This window comes from Dasypus novemcinctus, chromosome 5, assembly GCF_030445035.2.
Source record: "Dasypus novemcinctus isolate mDasNov1 chromosome 5, mDasNov1.1.hap2, whole genome shotgun sequence".
NCBI classification, from domain to species: domain Eukaryota; kingdom Metazoa; phylum Chordata; class Mammalia; order Cingulata; family Dasypodidae; genus Dasypus; species Dasypus novemcinctus.
This window is the reverse complement of record NC_080677.1, coordinates 131,056,138-131,074,713: the sequence shown is the minus strand read 5'-3', so window position 1 is coordinate 131,074,713 and position 18,576 is coordinate 131,056,138. Positions and strand designations below refer to the sequence as shown.

Below are 18,576 nucleotides of genomic sequence, written 5' to 3'. Positions count from 1 at the left end.
TTCCAGTTCTTCCAGTGAAGCTGGAAGCTATACTCTCTTGCCTTTTGTGTCCCTCCCTTTCTGCTCAGCACCCCTACCTGCCCTTCACAGGCTGTGGAGCCTCCAGCACATCCCTCAAGTCACACCTGGTCCAGGCCTGGGGAAGACCAATGCCATGTCCTCAGGATAATTAGGAAGAGACAGGCCACACTCAGAAGAGGTTGGAGACCTGATTTATTGCACAGTCATACTTTCCACGGCAACAGGAGTCATGCACTCTACAATCCAGGGCACAGATGAGAGGGGACAAGGCTCCAGTTGAACAAATCCTCTATATTCCTCCTCCGCCTGCTAGGTCTCAGTTGTGGGCAAAAACCGAGAGTGAGCAGGAGCCTGTATTTTCCTTCATGTCTCAGAAAAATGTAGTTCTCAGTATCCGTGTTCCAGAGCTGCAGCTCCAAGTGAGGGTGTCAGCTGTCCCCCAAATCAACCCACTAAAGAAATGGGAATCTGGTGGGTGGGTGACAGCCAGCAAACTTGGAAGCAGCCGGGGCTTTGCCACCAAACAGTAATTTTCCCATCACTCATTATGCACTAAACATAATTTGGGTTTGTCAATACAATCCACGCATTCAACACCCTCAGGTCCACAGGAAGGGGTACTGAGGCTAACAGAAGAAGAGTTGGAAAAATGGGTTTGGCTAGTGGGTGGGACATTAATGGTTGGCTCCAACCTGATCTGAGGAACTGGCCATGCCCAGAACCAAGAAACCTGGCTGAGACTCATCATACTCTGCTGCCTTTCCAAAAATCCTGCCCACTAAATGGGATGTAAGGGATGTCGATCAAATAAAGTCAATTAATAATCAAGGCTGGTTTTTCATCCCTCTAGAGAGAAATATGGTGGAGCGGAAAGACTGTCAGCTAGAACTAGATAACTGGTGGAGCCCCAGAGTTCTGTGACCTCTACTGGCAAGTATGGAAAATCTCTCTGCCTTACTTCCCTTCTCTGAGGAATGAGGGCTTGGCTGGAGGGCCCCCAAGGTACCTCTGGTTCATAGCCTTTGTCAGCTCAGATGACCCTCCTCCACCCCTCACCACCTGCCAGCACAGAGCCAACCCCATTTGGGGGCAGAGGCCTGGTGCTAGCCTCAGGTGGACCCAGTGCCTGCAGTGCAACTAAACCACACTTTGCTTGTCTCCCCTCAGCACACAGCTCCACACTGCCTCTAGATGCTATGAGGCTCTGAAATCTGTCACCTATCATGACCCAAACAAAGATAAATCTGGGCTCCTGGTGGAGGGGCTGCAACCTCAGTTTCTTCTGGCTCCTGCTGTGCTTGCAGACTGACAGACTGCCGCTGGAAAAAGGGAGGCTGAGCTCATCTACAGAGAGGAGGCCAGCCAGGGGAGGAAGGTGGAACAGAATATTTTGAGGAGATAAAGCTTCTCTGCACAAGTCAATTTAAGTGACTTTATAACTATAAAGGATGCTAAATATGTCAATTTCAATCTTGACTCAAATTACCATCTTTTTTTTTTTGCAAATGTTTTTCCATGATTCCCACATCCTTATATATTTCACATCTAAAAGTGTCAGAAATTAATGAAGAATAATTCTGTGCCAGAGCTGGAAAGGCCTTTCACATAATCTGGTATAGCCCCTCCATTTCATAGAGGTGAAGACGCTTACCTGAGGTGGCACAGCAGGATGGTGGCAGAGCTAGGAAGGCAGTCCAGGTCCCCCTGACTCCCCACCCAGGGCTCTCTATGACCCAGTCTACTCCAGGCTCAGTGCATCCTGGGCTGGACACCCCTTGTCCATAAGGGCCTGCTAGACACATTCATTCCTCCAGCTGGGCTGAGTCCTGGCCTCTGCCTCATCTGTAAATGACAGATCCACCCTTATCAGCTCTCAGCTAGGACCTAATGGAGAGGGAGAGACCTCTAGAGCAGTGGGAATTTAAGGGTTGGATAGTTCCTGCTCCAGCTGGACTCTGAGCGCAGGGCTTTCCCCAGCCTCCCCCTCATCCCTCTGAGGGCCCAGACTGACTGGTAATACCTAGAACTAGGCCAGGTGGTGGGGGTGTGGGGCCCAGGCTGTCAGCAGGAACAAGCACTGAGAGACCAGGACACAGCTGTGGTTGGGGGCGGGTGAGGGGGGTGAGGATGAAGGTATTGTCAGGGACGGTAGAGCCAAGGTTGTCCAGAGAGCAGGGGCACCTGAAAAGGGCATCACATTAAAGGATCAGCTCCCCTTGTCCACAGGGCTCTCTACCCACGCCCAGGGCCACCCCAGGGTCCCTCCCAGAGAGCCTCCGCTCCCCAGCCTCTGCCCTGCTTCACTCTGCTTACCCTCCACCATCCCTCTGTCCAGATTACTGTCTCAACTCCTGTGCCCCAGCCCTCACCTTTCTCAGAACAGAGTCTGTGATGCCCACCACTGTGGCCTGGCAAACCCACAGCCAAGGCCGAGCTGGAAGTGCCTAGGGGGAGCCAGGGCTGGAGGCCACTGGGCTGATGGGCCACAAGGGTGAGGAAGCCCCCGTGGAGTTAGAAAAGTGGGAAGATGAAGCGACGTGACCAAGGCCAGGCAGCCAGGACAGCCGTGCTGGAAGCTCAGTTTGAGGCAGTCCTCTCACCATCCCTTCCTCTCATTCCTGCCTGTTCCTCTGTCTCTTAGGCCCATCCCCAGGCAGATCTGCTTCTGAGTCCTTTCCAGCCCTATTGGGGAGTGAGGGTGGGGGCACCAATGAGGTCTAACGACCTTGGTTGTGGAACCACAGCCACCTGCACAGCCATCTGCCTCTGCCAGGGTGCTTCCCCTCTTTCCCTGGCCAGCTCCCACAGGACTCAGGTCACCATTTCCTCGCAAGCCTTCCTTGACCGGGCAGGCCCCTGCCGTTGCTCACAGCTCTCTGCATAACCCTGCCTACAGTACTACTACACATTTGTCTCCCCAACTTGGGATGAAGCAGTATGAGGACAGAGGCTATTATCTATTGTATCCTTCATTTCATCCATAGTGTCTAGCACAATGCTAGGCAGGAAGGGAGCAGGCACTCGTTTGTTTTTTCTAAATAAATAAATGAATGCCTGGCTCTGAACAAGAATCCTTATTCTGAGCCCTGCCTGGTTCCTCCTCCACACAAGGCACCCTTCCCTACTCAGAGGGCGTCTGCCATCCTTATCCCGACGCTTCCCCGTACCTGAGGCCAGAGGCTGCAGCTGGTCATTCCCACAGGAATCGCACATACCAGATGGTCTCGTTCTTCAGCTGGGGCCCGAACAGGGGGTTCAGCTGAGCCAGGATGGCAATGAGCCAGCTGCCAGGGACAGCACAATGAGGGTAAGCCTAGAGATAGAAGGAAGTCTACCCCGTGCGCCAGAGAGGAGGTCTTTTGTCACAGTCTTTGCTTCTTGCCCGGGGAGGATGTGACTAACCCACCAGATAGCAGGGTTGTTGTTCTCAGAGGTGAACAAGGGTTGCGTGGAGTATCTGGGGTCAGTCTGGGGTTTGTGTGGTTTTGCTTGATTTTTTTGTAGTTTTTTAAGATCCCTGAGTTGCAGCTGGATTCTGGGATTAGGGAAGAGGTAAGGTTGCACTGCCAGGAAGGAGAGGCAAGTCAGAATCTTTTTTTTTTTTTTTTTTTTTTGAAATGGAGCCAAGAGCCCATGGCTCCTAGCTCTTTTTTTAAAAAGATTTATTTATTTATTTATTTCTCTCTGCGTGTTCTTCTTTGTCTGCTTCTGTTGTTAGCAGTACGGAGACCTGTGTCTCTTTGTTTCTGTTGCCTCATCTTGCTGAATCAGTTCTCCGTGTGTGTGGCACCATTCTTGGGCAGGCTGAACTTTCTTTCACGCTGGGCGGCTCTCCTTATGGGGCACACTCCTTGCGGGTGGGGCTCCCCTTCGCAGGGGACACCCCTGCATGGCAGGGCACTCTTTGCGCGCATCAGCACTGCGCATGGGCCAGCTCCACATGGGTCAAGGAGGCCTGAGGTTTGAACCACGGACCTCCCCTGTAGTAGACGGACGCCCTAACCACTGGGCCAAGTCCGCCGCCAGAATCACCTCCTTTTAAGAGCAGGATGAAGAAGAGATCCTGAGACAGTAGGGGCTGATGACCAATAGTACCCCATCCCAGATCTACTTCCTTTTTTTTTTTTTTAAGATTAGATTTATTTTTTATTTCTCTCCCCTTCCCCCTCCCCCGCCGTTGTCTGCTCTCTGTGTCCATTTGCTGTGTGTTCTTCTGTGACCGCTTCTATCCTTATCAGCGGCACCAGGAATCTGTGTTTCTTTTTGTTGCGTCACCTTGTCCAGATCTACTTCTGAACCACTCTGTCTCTCAAGCCACTAAGTTTTTCATTCACTCGACTCCCATCTGCAAAGAGTAGGCTAGACTGTGTGGGCAGCCCCTCGTTATTTATAGCAAACTTTCCCAACTTCATTCGTCCCAGGGCAGTAGGCCCCAAAAATCTCTGGAAGTGTATAACCTTGGAAAAAGATTCCCAATGCCTCACGCGACCATATCAATGATTCTTGATCTGTTTTTGCAGGAAGGATGAATCTCGTTTTCCTTTGAAACCCCCACAGTAGCCAGGGGAGTACCTGGTACCCAGGATGCTGCCAGAAACTATTACCTGCTTTACATCTGTGTTATCTCCAAGATATGTTTTGTAAATATTATCCCCACCTTTCTGCCTGTTGCATCTAATTTGCAACATGTGTTCCATTTCTCATCTGTCTATGAAGTAGAGGGGGCATCACCATCCCAAAAGCCTAATGACTGAGGAATGAACAAATATAAGGGGGAAAGCAACTATGGACTGAAGCAGACTTATTATTCTAGCAATGGAAGAACTTGTAACACTGATATAAAGGCAGTGGTCACCAAAGGTTGTAAGTGGAGGGAAAGGGAAGAATAAGTATAACACGGGACATTTTTGGGTCATTGGAATTGTTCTGCATGACAATGCAGATACAGGCCATTACAGGCCATTATACATTTTGTCAAAACCTACAAAATTGTGGGGTGCAAAGTATAAACCATAATGTAAACTATAGTCCACGGTTAGTAACAATGCTTCAATATATGTTTATCGATTGTAACAAATGTACCATGCTAATGAAAGATGTTGTTAATGGGGAAAAGTGTGGGAGGGGGAGTGGATGGGGTATGTGGGAATCCCCTATATTTCTGATGTAATATTTATGTAATCTAACACTTCTTTAAAGAAAAAAAATTGCATAAAAAATCGCATATTTAAGTTAACATCTAAAAGTCATCCCTACTTTTAACAAATTTATTTTTTGTTAACAGGAGGTAGAAAATATAAAACATATATAATGAAGAAAGAACTAATAGGAATAAATAGTTCAGGACATAATCTGATAAAATAGATTTTAACTACCGAATCTGAAATAAATCATGTGGGTTTTATCCTATGTATTTTGAAAAATTTGGCAGTGCTAATTCTAGTTACTTTTTAAAAGAATATGCTACCTTTTAAAGAGTCTTTGAGTCCCATACTTTATTTGGATTGTTCCCATACCCCCACTGCCTGGCCTTTTTCTAGAAACTACCATTTTAACCCCATCAGTCTGGGCTTACTCTATAAAGATAATGTATAATATACAAGAAGATGGGAAGCCCTAAAAACTTAAAGTGGCTTGATTCCTCATTAAAAAGGCCTCCCTCAAAACAGAAACTTGGACTTATCCCTTGGTTTTGTAGCCAGGATGATTTAAACCACTGAGAAATGGAACACAGCAGGATCAGGGATGGATGCAGGGGGTACCTTTCTTTTTAAAGGGGGAAAGGACTATCGTGAATGGGCCTCAGGAAGTTTTAGAAAGAAAACACTGAGGACCTGGAAATTTATTCTTTTTTGCTGTCTAGGTACTTGCATCCCTGGAATGTTTTTCTTTCTTCCCAGGGTAGCTTTTCCAAGTTTGAAGACTATTGTTCTCACCTAGTGGTTGTACACTGGCTGCATTACAATCACCTAGGGGCACTCACTGAAAATACGGATTTCCAAGTGTAAACCTTGAGAATTGTGATGTAGGGGGTCTAGGATATAGCCATGAAAGCTGTTTCCACAAATCTTTCCATTTCCCATTCCCAGGTGATTGTGATTCACAATCAGGGGCAGAAATTACTGAGCAGGCCTAACTCATTCATTTCACATGTGAGAAAACTGCAGCCTATGGAAGTAACAAAACTGGTCCAGGCTACACATTCATGGCAGAGCCAGATCAGAGCCTGGAGTTCATGACTTCAGGTCCACTGTTGTCCTTACCATTCCACTGTGCCTCTGCTCTTGTGTTTTATAGATTCAGACTCTCAAGAGGTGTTCACTACCAGGACAGAGGGGAGAGCAGGGAGGGAAGAAGGCAGAATCAAGGAAATTGCTGATTTTGAGATGGGAGAGAGGTACTTACAAGAGGTAACAGCAGACTGCAGTGGTTACCAGCATGGTGATGATTACCCTGCAACAGAAGAGGATGAGGATGAATGGGACCAGTGCCCTCAGGAGGCCTGGCCAGGGGCTCTGATGGGCTCCTGGTGTTGGCCCCTTTCCCACTGGCCTTTCCAATGCAGGCTGACTTCTACTCAGTGTAAGAATTGCATGATGGAAAATATTAATAAAAACAAAAACTCTAAGTATACCTTTTGGGGAGGCCAACCTTGACCACATCCAAGTTGAGTCAGTAATGCTTCACTTCATCTCCCTTCTCCATCACCCCATATTTCCCATTTCAATGTAGACATGTTGAAAAAAGACAACGCACAGGGCTGTTTTTGTGGAAACCCACTGTGGAGTGGTCTCTGGAATTCAAAATTCGTTGGGTAAGGAGAAGGAAAACAGCTCAAGAAGTGAGGAGCTTGTAAGCCATCTCTGAGGCAGAGTGAGTTGTTGTACTAATAAAAAGAATAGGGAAAGAAGACTGAAGACAGAAAGCTTAAAATGTAGCCAAAGAGGCTTCAGTCAGACTAAAGGAAGAACCCACCAACGTTTGCAAGAGAGGTGAGATGCTAACATGGTTTACAAAGCTAAATTGTGGGACCTGAGCCCTGCAGATCTTTAAGAACAGAGGCAATGCCCATATGTCTGCAGTCTCCAGCCAAGGCCAATTTCAAACCAGGGCCTATGACTTCTAATCTAAGACACTTCAGAGAAGTTAGCTCTTGATCCAGTCTTTCAACATTATTAAGCACCTTGGGCCAGTTCTGTGCCATCATATAGTGTGAAAAGGACAATCTCTGCCTCAAGGAATTTGCAGTCAAGGGGGATTGTTTTGTAGCTGAGGATAATCTTAAAGCAGAAACTGCTGAGGAGCATAACAGGTACAGAAATCTGGTAGGGGATCTTCAATAAATGAGACCAGCTAAAAATTATTCACTACATATGTGCCACACAACGTTAAATGTCTTATATGCATTGTTTCATGCAATCCTCACAGCCTATAATATAAAGCAGGTATTATCAGCATTCCCATTTTACCTGTGAAGAAACTGCCATCAGTGTCACCATGCACTTTACTGGCGGAGGAAGGGGTATACTCCGTGGAGGAGGTGACACACTGTTTGCTGGCGTCAGCGGGGTCTTCTCTTTTCTAGAGCAGGACCCTTATCTGCCCTGTCACCCCACCTTTGTGCCTGTTCACAGGCTGAACATGGAGCAAAGACCTTGGAGAAGGATGCTCGTGCAGCTGCGAGGTGGGCCGTGTCGAGTGCTCGCCGCACCCTTCGATGCCGACACCCCCACTCCTGCTCCGGGTCGAGGGTGGGCCAGGCGAGCGCGCGGGGGAGGAGGGACCCCGCAGAGGAGCCCGGGGCCTGCTCGCGCTGCTTACCCGCGGTTTGGTCCTTTTGGCACGAACCAGGGCCCGGCGATGCCGATGAGGCCCCAGAACGTGGTGAAGATGATGACCGGGAGGGCGAAGGAGTGGGCTGTCATGGCCGGGCTCGGAAGACGCCTAAGCTAGGACGCGAGGCCGAACCAGAATGACACTCTGGCGCGTGAGGGTCCCGGGCCTGGGAGCGCGGCTTGAGCCTCCGCTGCGTCCGGGGTGACAACCGCCGGGGGCAAGCAGGCGCTCAGCCAGGCCGGATCCGCGCAGCGCGGGCGCGAGGGCGTTCCCACGCCCGCGCCCCGCCGGGCACGCACTCCGCCCGGGCGCTGTCACTCAGGGGCAAGGGGCGGGCTTTCTGAGAGGTCCACTCGTTGATTGGCTGTCGTGGGGGGGGGGCGGCGGCGAGCGCCGTCGCCGAGGCTGTGGCTGCGCGGCCGCGCGTTCCGGATTGGGTGTGAAGGGTTGGTGTCACCTCCTGCGCGCGGCTGCGCCAGCCCTCCTACCCTTTTAATCCGAAAGACCTCTGGAACTTGGAGAAACGCTCCAACGTCACCGTGAGCTTTCCCTGTCCCCGGCCACACCGCGGCGCCGGCTCTGCCCCTTCAGCTGGGAGGGCGTAGGGGAGCCAATTCTTGCAACTCCTCAAGCCCCCTGTTCTGACAGGAGATCCATCCTTTTATCTAAGCTGACTAAAAAGCCCCCCAAACCCGTCTTCCTCAGCCCCTCGCCGTGGGAGTGGCGCGACCCGGGATGGACGGCGCTGGAGGCGGGCGAAACCAGGGGCGGCCGGGCCAGACCCGTCCTGGTGCAGCCAACGGTGCTCTTCGGCGGCCCCCAGTCCCGCTCCCAGGCGAATCCCTCGCGTTCCCGCGCAGTTTTTCGCCCACTTCGAGGAACGAATCTTCTTTCTTCCCTTGTTTCCTTTGTCCTTCGATCCCCTCACCCTCTGCTGTGACGGGTGGGGCCGCGAGGGCGTGGACGGGCTCGAGGGTAGGAAGAGCTGAGTGGTTGGAACCATGGAGGAGGCGCGGGAGGAGGGGCGCGGCCGGAGGGACGGCAGGGTCCTGGGTTCAGGCGGTGCCCGTGGCCGGCCGGGGTCGGCAGCTCTTTGGGAGTCGCCAGACAATCCCAGCTCCCTGGGCAAGAGCTGCTACCACCCTGCGGAAGGCAAAGGACTTCGCCTGGGCTCGGGCGTCTTGAGGCTCCCTTCTCAGTGGTTTAGGCCACGAGAGGTATGAGTTCAGGGCCACAATGGGAGGCGAAAGGGCTGACCAACGAGGCAATTCCACACTCAGCCAATTACGTCACCCTCTCCAGGCATCAAGTAGTGAAACATGGGCAGGGTCTTTAGGATTAGATCCCTGAGTCCCTGTGTAAATTGCCACCGATCGTTTAAACATGAAGTGGGAATACCAATTCTTTTCTCACGAGGTTGCTGAAATAACACGTGGAAAGCACATAACATAGTAAGGGGCGCCATAAAAAATTTTCTTTGCCGTGTGGTACAGAAGGAAATGTGCCTGTCTATACTGACCCATTGCTAACAATGTGTGTATGTCCCAATTTTCCCATCCCTTTTCTCTGGTTGAGGCCTTTTTTTTAACATTCATACAAGTTGGGGGTGGAGATCTTCAAAACACTCCCAGCTCACATACAGGGACTTGCATCTAGGCTCAGGACACTATTTTATGAAGCATCAATATGAGGCAGACCCCTCAGAGACTGTTATCAGTCTGTGCTAACAAATGGACCCCTGATGAGTAACTGCATTCCACTAGCAGTGTGTTCCCACCTTCATGGTGACTTTTTGGTCGATGTTAGTTCCACTGACTACACTGTCATGACTGTAATGGTTGCTTTGAGGCACCAAAGACAAGTTTCCATGATATCTCCCAGGGAGTGTGGCCCTGATTGGTGACACCTATGTCCATCTTTTCATTGTGTTTGAGACTGTTGATTTCCTAGAAAGGGTATAAGCAGAAAGATGGACTCTCTATTCTTTTTTAAAGATTTATTTATGTATTTATTTCTCTCCCCTTCCCCGCCTCCACTTGTCTGCTCTGTGTCCATTCGCTGTGTTCTTCTGTGTCTGCTTGTATTCTTGTCAGTGGCACCAGGAATCTGTGTCTCTTTTTGTTGTGTCATTTTGCTGCATCAGCTCTCCGTGTGTGCAGTGCCACCTCTGGGCAAGCAGCGCTTTTTTCGCATGGGGCAGCTCTCCTTACTGGGTGCACTCCTTGTGTTTGGGGCTCCCTTATGTGGGGAACACCCCTGCGTGGCAGGGCACTCCGTGCACTCATCAGCACTGTGCGTGGGCCAGCTCACCACACAGGTCAGGAGGCCCTGGGTTTGAACCCTGGACCTCCCATGTGGTAGGCAGATGCTCTATCCATTGAGCCAAATCCACTTCCCTGGGGCAGGCTCTTTAAACATCAGCAAATCTTCCCAGCAAGGATGAAAAGGAGCTTCAGGGTGCTGAAAGGCCATAGCAAATCATATCTCAGACCCATGGAATCTAATATTCTCTCTATGCAGACCCAGGGAGAGTGTTGGGATTGGGGGTAGAGGGGGAGGCAACTTTGGATGGTCTCTGTCTTTGCAGGACCTAGTGACATTTGAGGATGTGGCCATCTATCTATTCCTCACCAGAGGAATGGACAGTCCTTCATAAGCAGCAGAAGGAACAGTACTGGGATGTGATGAGAAGGAATTACCAGCTGGTAGACCCCCTGGGTGAAGATTTTGGCCTTTTGCTTACTTGCTATTTAATAGGGATTCCCCAGGTATGTGGGGTCATGGAGTCGTAGACTGAGTTTGATTGGCCCTGTGATTGGTTGAGCCTGTTTTTTTCCTCTAGAGTCTCTGAAAATGGGAAAACATATTATGACAATTGCACTGTTATATTTAGCTCCTGGCACTCCTGAAGTTGTCTGAAATGAACTGTGTTCCTTCTCCCTGCAATGCTCAAACTGTTTCTCAAGCCCTCTTAAGGCTTACAACCTACTCCCACTGCCCATGATAGGGTGAGCCCAAGGCATTTTAAATAAGTGGTGCATGAAAGCGGACTTGGCCCAGTGGTTAGGGCATCCATCTACCACATGGGAGGTCTGCGGTTGAAACCCGGGCCTCCTTGACCCGTGTGCAGCTGGCCCATGTGCAGTGCTGATGTGCACAAGGAGTGCCGTGCCACACAGGGGTGTCCCCACATAGGGGAGCCCACATGCGTGCCCAGCGCAAAAGAAAGTTCAGCCTGCCCAGGAATGGTGCCGCACACACAGAGAGTTGACACAACAAGACAACACAACAAAAAGAAACACAGATTCCTGGTGCCGCTGACAACAACAGAAGCAGACAGAAGAACACGCAGCAGATAGACACAGATAACAGACAACTGGGGTGGGGAGGGGAGAGAAATGAAAAATGAAAAATAAAAAATAAATGAAAAAAATGAGTGGTGCAAATTAGGTTTCAGGATTGACACAGGTTCCATCTGTGTTCTCACATGTATGAGTTTCAGATGATCTAAGGCTGCCTGTCTCCAGGCAGTGTGTCTTGCTGACCAACCAGGGATCATTTGTAAATTTAAAAGGGAAGAAAAGCTTTGGGTTCAGGATTCCCAACTCCTCAACAGGGGCAAAAATGTCAGGTAAGTCTTAATGCAGCATCTTCCTGAAAAAATACTGCTCAAAGCTCATTAAAGTCACTGAGTCTTCAATAACCCATTACAGCACTGATCAATCCATTAATCTATGTTCCTTCAGCACTTATGTAATTTACATTCGGTTTCTGTACCTTAAAGTTCATGCTTACTTTTTCAGGAGTATGTGTCTAAAAACCATAAATCTAAAATCTGACCTGTTTATTTTTACAAACTCCTAAACACCCAAGCACTTTTCTACAAATCTCCATCATTTCCCTTCTTTCTTTCTTTTTTTTTTTTTTTAGAATATTTCCATCATTCCCTTTCAGACCTACAGGAAGAAGGATGAATTTTATGAATTTTATGAAATGAGGCTTGAAGGGATGAAGCAGAAGATCCATTATGCAAATCTCACTGCAGTTTAGTTTAGGCAGATAATCTGGTTCACTGAATTTGGCAGTCAAGAGTGAAGGGTCAGGTACTGCTCTGTTCATTTCCCTTCATAAGGGACTTTGTGGTGTTTTTCATAAAAATGACTTTATGACTTATCTAATAGAAGGCTTCCCAAGCCTATTGTAGGGCCCAGGATTTCAACTCAGAGATGTAGCACAGTCAGCCTTAGAACACTAAGCTCAAAGACTTTTGAAGTCCCAGAGCCCTCTGTTAGGGCTTCTAGCTTATGCTCTTCCTGCTTTTATTGTAACAGCTTGGCAGGGGTTGTCCTTGGCTGGAGAGACTGGCCTCTTGGTCCCCAAGCTGTGGAATGGTGCCCTTGCTGGGTATGTCCCTGTTGTTAGGCTGACATCTAAATTCTCTCTCTCTTTTTTTTTTTAAGACTTATTTCTTTCCCCTTCCCATCCCCCCCTCCCCGCCCCCAATTGTCTGCTCTCTGTGTCCATTAGCTGTGTATTCTTCTGTGTCCGCCTGTATTCTTGTCAGGTGGCACCAGGAATCTGTCTCTTTTAGTTGCATCATCTTGCCACGTCAGCTCTCCGTGTGTGCTGCACGCTCCTTGTGCATGGAGCACCCCTACGCAGGGGACACCCCTGCATGGCACAGCATTCCTTGCACACAGTAGCACTGTGCATAGGCCAGCTCAGCACACGGGTCAGGAGGCCCTGGGTACTGAACCGTGGGCCTCCTGTATGGTAGGTGGATGCTCTATCAGATGAACCACATCTGCTTCCCTGAATCTCTTTTCAAAGAGTTTGATAACAAAGAAATAAGACTGAAGATGATTCTGGAGGCAGCTGGGAAACCCCCAATGTGGTGAGGTCAGAGATAATTCCTTAACCTTCTATGAAGTTGAAAACCACAGGACCGGAAGAAAAAAAGGCTGTCCAAGCATTACCTCTGGGAATGCTTCTGTGTCTCTGAGATATTCACTGGAAAAGCTGCCCCCAACCTGTGCTGAGTATGACAAAAGCTTTAAGAGCCACAAAGCCCCAGTCATCCATGAACTGCAGCCACATGGGCAAGCAACCCTTTAAATACCCTGAGTGTGGTAAAGGCTTTCCATCAAAGGGGGACCTTAAATGCCATTGGAAGATTCACGTGGGGATGCAGGACAGGTGAGAGGCATTTCTTTGTGGTATGTTCACCATAAGCAAAGGCAGTCCCTCGCTGCCACCAAGAAGCCCCATGTCCATGCCCATTGTGAGGAGGGCTTCAACAAGGCCAGAACCACACAATCCACTTGCACATTCTGGTTGCCAAGAGGCCCTCTGCCTGCCCAGAATGTGGCCAGTGCTTTGGCCTCAAATAGATCTTTTTGTCTCACTAGCAGAGCCATAAAGTGGAAAACCCTTCAACTGTGGTGAGTGCAAGAAGGGCTTCAGCCAGAAGCACCACCTCTCGAATCACAGTGAGTGCACACAGGCAAGCGGCCTTCCCCTGCCAGTGTCCCCACTGCTTCAGTCAGAAGCACCACCTGGTCATCCACACAGGTGGGCACCCTTTCATCTGCCCCAACTGTGGCAAAAGCTCCAAAGACAAGAAGTCTCTGACCATCCATTGCTGGGTGCACACACGTGAATGGCCACACAAGTGCCCTTTGTATGGCAAGAGCTGCAGTCAGAAGCAGCCTCTGCAGAATCAGCAGAGGGTCCACCAAGTGGCAGGGGCAAGTTCCAGAAGAGGCCACTGAAGAGAAGCCCCACCAGTGTCGCTGGTGCAGGAAAGGCTTCCATGACACCAGGATCTGGCTGAACCAGGAGAAGACCCACAACCAGGAGACCCTGCTTCAGTGTCTCCCAGCAAAGGGCACTGGGCCTCTTGAGAGCTAGCCCCACTCACAAATGCCCTGTAACTGCACGTTGGATGCCATGAGCACTTTTGGAACAGAAAGGTGGGGGCAGAACAACTTCCAGGGCCTCAAGTCACTTCTCTTCCTTCATCTTCCAACAGGAGAAATGTAAGAGAGGCTGGCTTCTCTGCTCGTTGCTGCCTGCCTTCCCTGGGAGCCCTACCCTGCTAAGTGAAAGAAAACAGCCTATTTCAAGAGTTGCAACTATAGTGGCATCATGCTTCTCAGAGTTAAATCCATCAACCAGAAGGGGAATCCCTTGAGAAAGAGGTAAAGGGGACTTACTGCCTCCACTCTGTGGGATAATTTCTTTGCTAGATGGAACCCAGTTCAAACAGTGCTGACTACACTGACTTGCATTGATACATAGTCTTTTCTTTAACTGGTTGTTTAATGTCTTTTTAAAAAACAATACCCAACTGAGTCTGCCATCTCTGTTCCTGCAGGACCTTCTCTCTGTGTGGCAGCTTCCAAGATCTGTGTAGGGAACATGAAGCTGAGGGGCCAGAATTATCTAGCTCCTTCTTGTCATAGAGATGCACTGGCCAGTTCTCTCCCGTCTCCAGCATCCCCTCTCAGATCCAGGCACCCCTCCCAGGGCCAGAGGCATCTGCCTCCTCTTCCAAGATCTGCAGTGTCCAGCAGCAATAATAAGGCAACACTACAGAGCTGCTTTCAGCCTCCCTGCACTTCTGTTCAATCAAAGATTGAATGCCTACTAGATGGGAGCCAGCATGATAGATACAGCTTTGGCATTTTCACCTTTTTTTCAGAAGGTACTGGTGATTGAAACCAGGACCCTGTACATGGGAAGCTGGCACTCAATTACTGAACTATATCTGCTCCCCAATGAGAGTTGGTTTTTCCATTTGTCTGTTTTTAGGAGGTATACCAGGGATTGAACCTGGGACCTTGTATGTGGGGAGCAGGCACTCAGCCATTTGAGCTACATCTGCTCCGCTGCCTCTGTTTTTTTAAAGGAGGTACTGGGGATTGAACCCAGGACTTTGTATACAGGAAGCAAATGTTCAACCACTGAGCTACACCCACTCCCCCTATCAGTTTTTAATTACATTTTTTTATTAGAGAAGTGTAGGTTTACAGAAAAGTCATGCAGAATGTATACCATACACCCCCCTTCACCTATCACTTTATAATCTGGTAATATCTCTGTGAAAGAGCAATGGGAGAGGCATAGTATCCTCACTTCCTAGGTGTGAAAACAGATTCAGAGGGGTCAGGTAACTTGCCCTGGGTCACAGGTCAGGAGGGCAGGATGTGGTAGAAAGGGACGTCTGAACCAAGGTCAAATCTGGCCATGAGCACTTTCTGTTTGGCCAGCACAGTGCTTTACATGATACATTTTAATTCTCTTTTAGTCTGAATGTCTTTAGGCAAGGTATGTACTTTCCACTTCTTACCCAATTTATGTTGCCTGCATGTCTCTAGGGCTTTGAGTGTGTGAGCACTGTGGTGTGGTAGAAAAACTTGGACAGATTAGATCTCCATTATTTAACAGCTCTATGACCTTGGACAAGTGGCTTGACTTCTCTGAACCTGTAACCTGATCTAGAAGCTGAGGTTGGAATGAAATAGCCCATGTAGAACACATAGCCCCATGTGTGGCACATGGCAGATGCTCACTAAATGGCAGGCCCTACTAATGTGTGGGCAGGCAGAGCTAGAAGCTAGGTCTCCTGCCTCTTTAGCTTTCTTGGAACTTGGGAATGTCTACTGCCGTAAAGTTGCTCAGACTCCAGGCAGCTGGTTGTCAGCTTGGTGTCTTCCTCTTCTGCCAGCCATTCTGTCCATTTGGATTCTGGGGAAGTGGGAACTTCTATCTTTGGGACCACAGAATGGAGAAACTCTTAGCGCTTCATTCTGAAAACTTTCTCTTTCTTCATCACTAGCCTTGGGGGAACTGATGTGGAGGTGATGGTCCTGACCCACCTTGGCCCAGCATGTGCTCTAAGTTTATTCTGCAGTTGTGAAGAACAGTTTCGACTTATTTATACAAACTTTCACCCAAACCTCTGTGACCTATGTGACAGTTGTGAAAGGGCTAGATAAGTTAGGGAGTAGGTCTATGGCTGAGTTGGGCTTTAGCTGTATCAGAACTCTTCTTAAAACTGATTTCTAGATTCCAGCCCAAGTTTTGATTAGTTATGTCTGGGTTGGGGCCTAAAAATTTGCATTTTTAAACAAATTCGTAGGTGATACAAAAGCTGCTATTTAGGAGAATATACTCTGAGAACTCCTTCTATATGGTAATAGGTAGTATTAGCCTGTGACAAACTTGGGGGACCAATTTGAAGCCAGGAAACAGAATTAAATTAACTGATCCAAAATGAAGGAACCCCACATCCTGCTCTCCTTAGAAATCACTCACGGAAACTGTGAGCCCATTACTGATTGAGGAAAATCCTGGTGACTGATGCCAGAGAGGGACAGCTCTTGGAAACTGACCCCCTCCCCCAACAAGAGAACCATCAAAGCCACAGGGGACCAGCCATTTGGTATGTCTTCAGGATGGCCAAGAAGCCCTCTCTCCACCTACTCAATAGTTGTCCGACTGGAAACTCATAATTGTCCTTCAATACTGTTTTAGTGTGATAAAAACTTCTGGGAGCAGTGTACCAGAAATGGGTTGGCTTTTATAATGGGAATTTATTAGGTTAAAAGCTTAACAGTGCTGAGGCTGTGAAAATGTCCACATCAAGGCATTTGGTGCTATCTCACCAAAGTTTGGCTGCTGGCGATCCTGGATTCCTGCCACTTGGCAAGACACAATGGCAGTTCTGCCAATATGGATCTCTGCCTTCTCCTCCAGGTTTACTTTCTCCCTAGGCTCAGCTGTGGGCAATCAGGCATATGGCTAGTCTCTCCCCTTTCCTTCAGGCCTCTCTCTCAGCCTCTTGGGGGGTGGGGGAATCTCTTTCTGTGCCTGTGTGTTCTGCTGATTCTAGCCTCTGGCCCCTGGGACCTCTTTCTCAGCCTTTTGGAGTTTCTGTCTCTGCCACTTTCCCCCCATGTGTGCATAGTTCTCCTATTTATGAAGGACTCCAGCAAGAGACCAAGACCAACCTTGGGTCATACCTCACTGAAGTAATCCAATCAAAGTCCCCCCTAACTAAATCCAGTCTAATCAAAGGATCCTACACCCAAGGAATGGATTAGCTTTAAGAACATGATCTTTTCTGGGATCCACAAAAAGCTTCAAACTGTCACAAACCCCCAGCCCCAAAGGCATTCCCTCTTGTAGAATTTCCTGATTTCCTTTTCTTCTCTGTGGTTTCTTTGTACACATCTGCCCCTTAATGTATTATGTTACCCTGTAATTTTGTATGTCTCCCCTACTCAACAGGGAGCTCTGTCATTTATCTTCGTATACTTAGAACCCAAGACAGTGAGTGGCACTGAAAAGAACACCACCTACTGAGAACCTTTTCTACTTTCCTGCACTCCATGGAGGGTGACCAGAGCTCAGGGGAAAAGGAAATGCCACAGGGGAAGCGGCTGTGGCTCAATCAGTTGGGCTCCTTTCTACCATATGGGAGACCCTGGGTTCGTGTCCCGGGAGAGCTGACTCAGCAAGGTGACACAACAACAATAACAACAAAAAAGGGAGACAAGCAAAAACACAGAGGAGTGCGCAATGAATGGACACAGAGAACAGACAGCAAGCAAGCTGCAAGGAGGGAAGGGAAATAAAATAAATACAGGCACAGAAGAATGCACAGTGAATGGACGCAAAGAGCAGACAGCACGCAAAAAGCCACAAGGGGGTGGGGGGATTAAAAAAAAAAAGGAAATGCCACACAAAAAATCAAGGTGTTCACAAGTTAGTCAGGGGGATAGTCATCCAAGAAACTGGTGCTTTGGAGAACTTTAATAGTCTCACTATACTAGCATTAAACCGGTTAACTAACTTGAATTTAAAAAGATCCATGAGTTAAGGGATTGTGGGAGAGGAGCAGAGGTGGCAGGGGACTAACTGGTCAAATGTGTAGTCTGGTAGATACTGAAATGAAGTGTTAAGTCCAAGAAACTTAGGGGGAGCAGACTGCAACCACACTGCCTTTTCCCTCCTTCCTTGTTCACTTTTTCCTGCCCAGTTCTTTCCTTAGACTCTCCTGTACTGTCCTCAGTCTTTCAAGTTTGCAGCTTCCAACAATGGAGGCAAGATCAAGTGAGAGAGAAAATCGATTGGGACCTGACTGGTGGGATGGACTGTAGGATGGGGCAGGGAAGGGAGACTTGTGATATCAAAGAGGGGTCTGAATCTGACTGAACAGAGATGAGCTTTTTTTTTTTAAATTTTTTTTAAAGATTTATTTTTTCATTTATTTCTCTTCCCTTCCCCGCCCCACCCCCAGTTGTCTGCTCTTGTGTGTCCATTCTCTGTGTGCTCCTCTGTGACCGCTTCTATCCTCATCAGCGGCACCAGGAATCTGCATTTCTCCTTGTTGCGTCATCCTGCTGTGTCAGCTCTCCATGTGTGCGGCACCATTCCTGGGCAGGCTGCACTCTCTCTTGTGCTGGGTGGCTCTCCTTGCAGGGCACACTCCTTGCACGTGGGCTCTCCTACGTGGGAGACACCCGTGTGGCATGGCACTCCTTGTGCGTGCATCAGCACTGTACATGGGCCAGCTCCACACGGGTCAAGGAAGCCTGGGGTTTGAACCGTGGACCTCCCATGTGGTCGGCGGATGCCCTATCCATTGGGCCAAGTCCGCTTCCCAGAGAGAGATGAGCTCTTAAGGCCTGGTGATGCCTACATGGGAATTTG

General features: G+C 48.9%; 1 protein-coding gene and 1 long non-coding RNA gene across 2 annotated transcripts; one reads left to right on the top strand and one right to left on the bottom strand.

Moving 5' to 3' along the window:
* Positions 1 to 196: 196 nt before the first annotated feature.
* ATP6V0E2 (ATPase H+ transporting V0 subunit e2) lies at positions 197 to 8,172 on the bottom strand. The gene is made up of 4 exons (XM_004465181.4): positions 7,843 to 8,172; positions 6,427 to 6,474; positions 3,189 to 3,305; positions 197 to 2,202 (listed from the first exon to the last, which is right to left on the bottom strand). The coding sequence occupies exons 1-3, from the start codon at positions 7,944 to 7,946 to the stop codon at positions 3,212 to 3,214; spliced, it is 246 nt and encodes an 81-aa protein (XP_004465238.1). The 5' UTR covers positions 7,947 to 8,172; the 3' UTR covers positions 197 to 2,202; positions 3,189 to 3,211.
* A 50-nt stretch (positions 8,173 to 8,222) lies between these two features.
* Positions 8,223 to 17,657, top strand: LOC111765757 (uncharacterized). The gene is made up of 3 exons (XR_002798007.3): positions 8,223 to 8,396; positions 13,889 to 14,057; positions 17,152 to 17,657. It is a non-coding gene; the product is annotated as an uncharacterized lncRNA (long non-coding RNA).
* Positions 17,658 to 18,576: the final 919 nt, after the last annotated feature.

Excerpts from the sequence above, each read along its gene's own strand:
- ATP6V0E2 (XM_004465181.4), bottom strand. The coding sequence starts at position 7,946 with ATGACAGCCCACTCCTTCGCCCTCCCGGTCATCATCTTCACCACGTTC. Across the intron at positions 6,475-7,842 it reads CCAAAAGGACCAAACCGCGG|GGTAATCATCACCATGCTGG; the intron begins GTAAGCAGCGCG and ends CTTCTGTTGCAG. Across the intron at positions 3,306-6,426 it reads GCAGTCTGCTGTTACCTCTT|CTGGCTCATTGCCATCCTGG; the intron begins GTAAGTACCTCT and ends TGTCCCTGGCAG.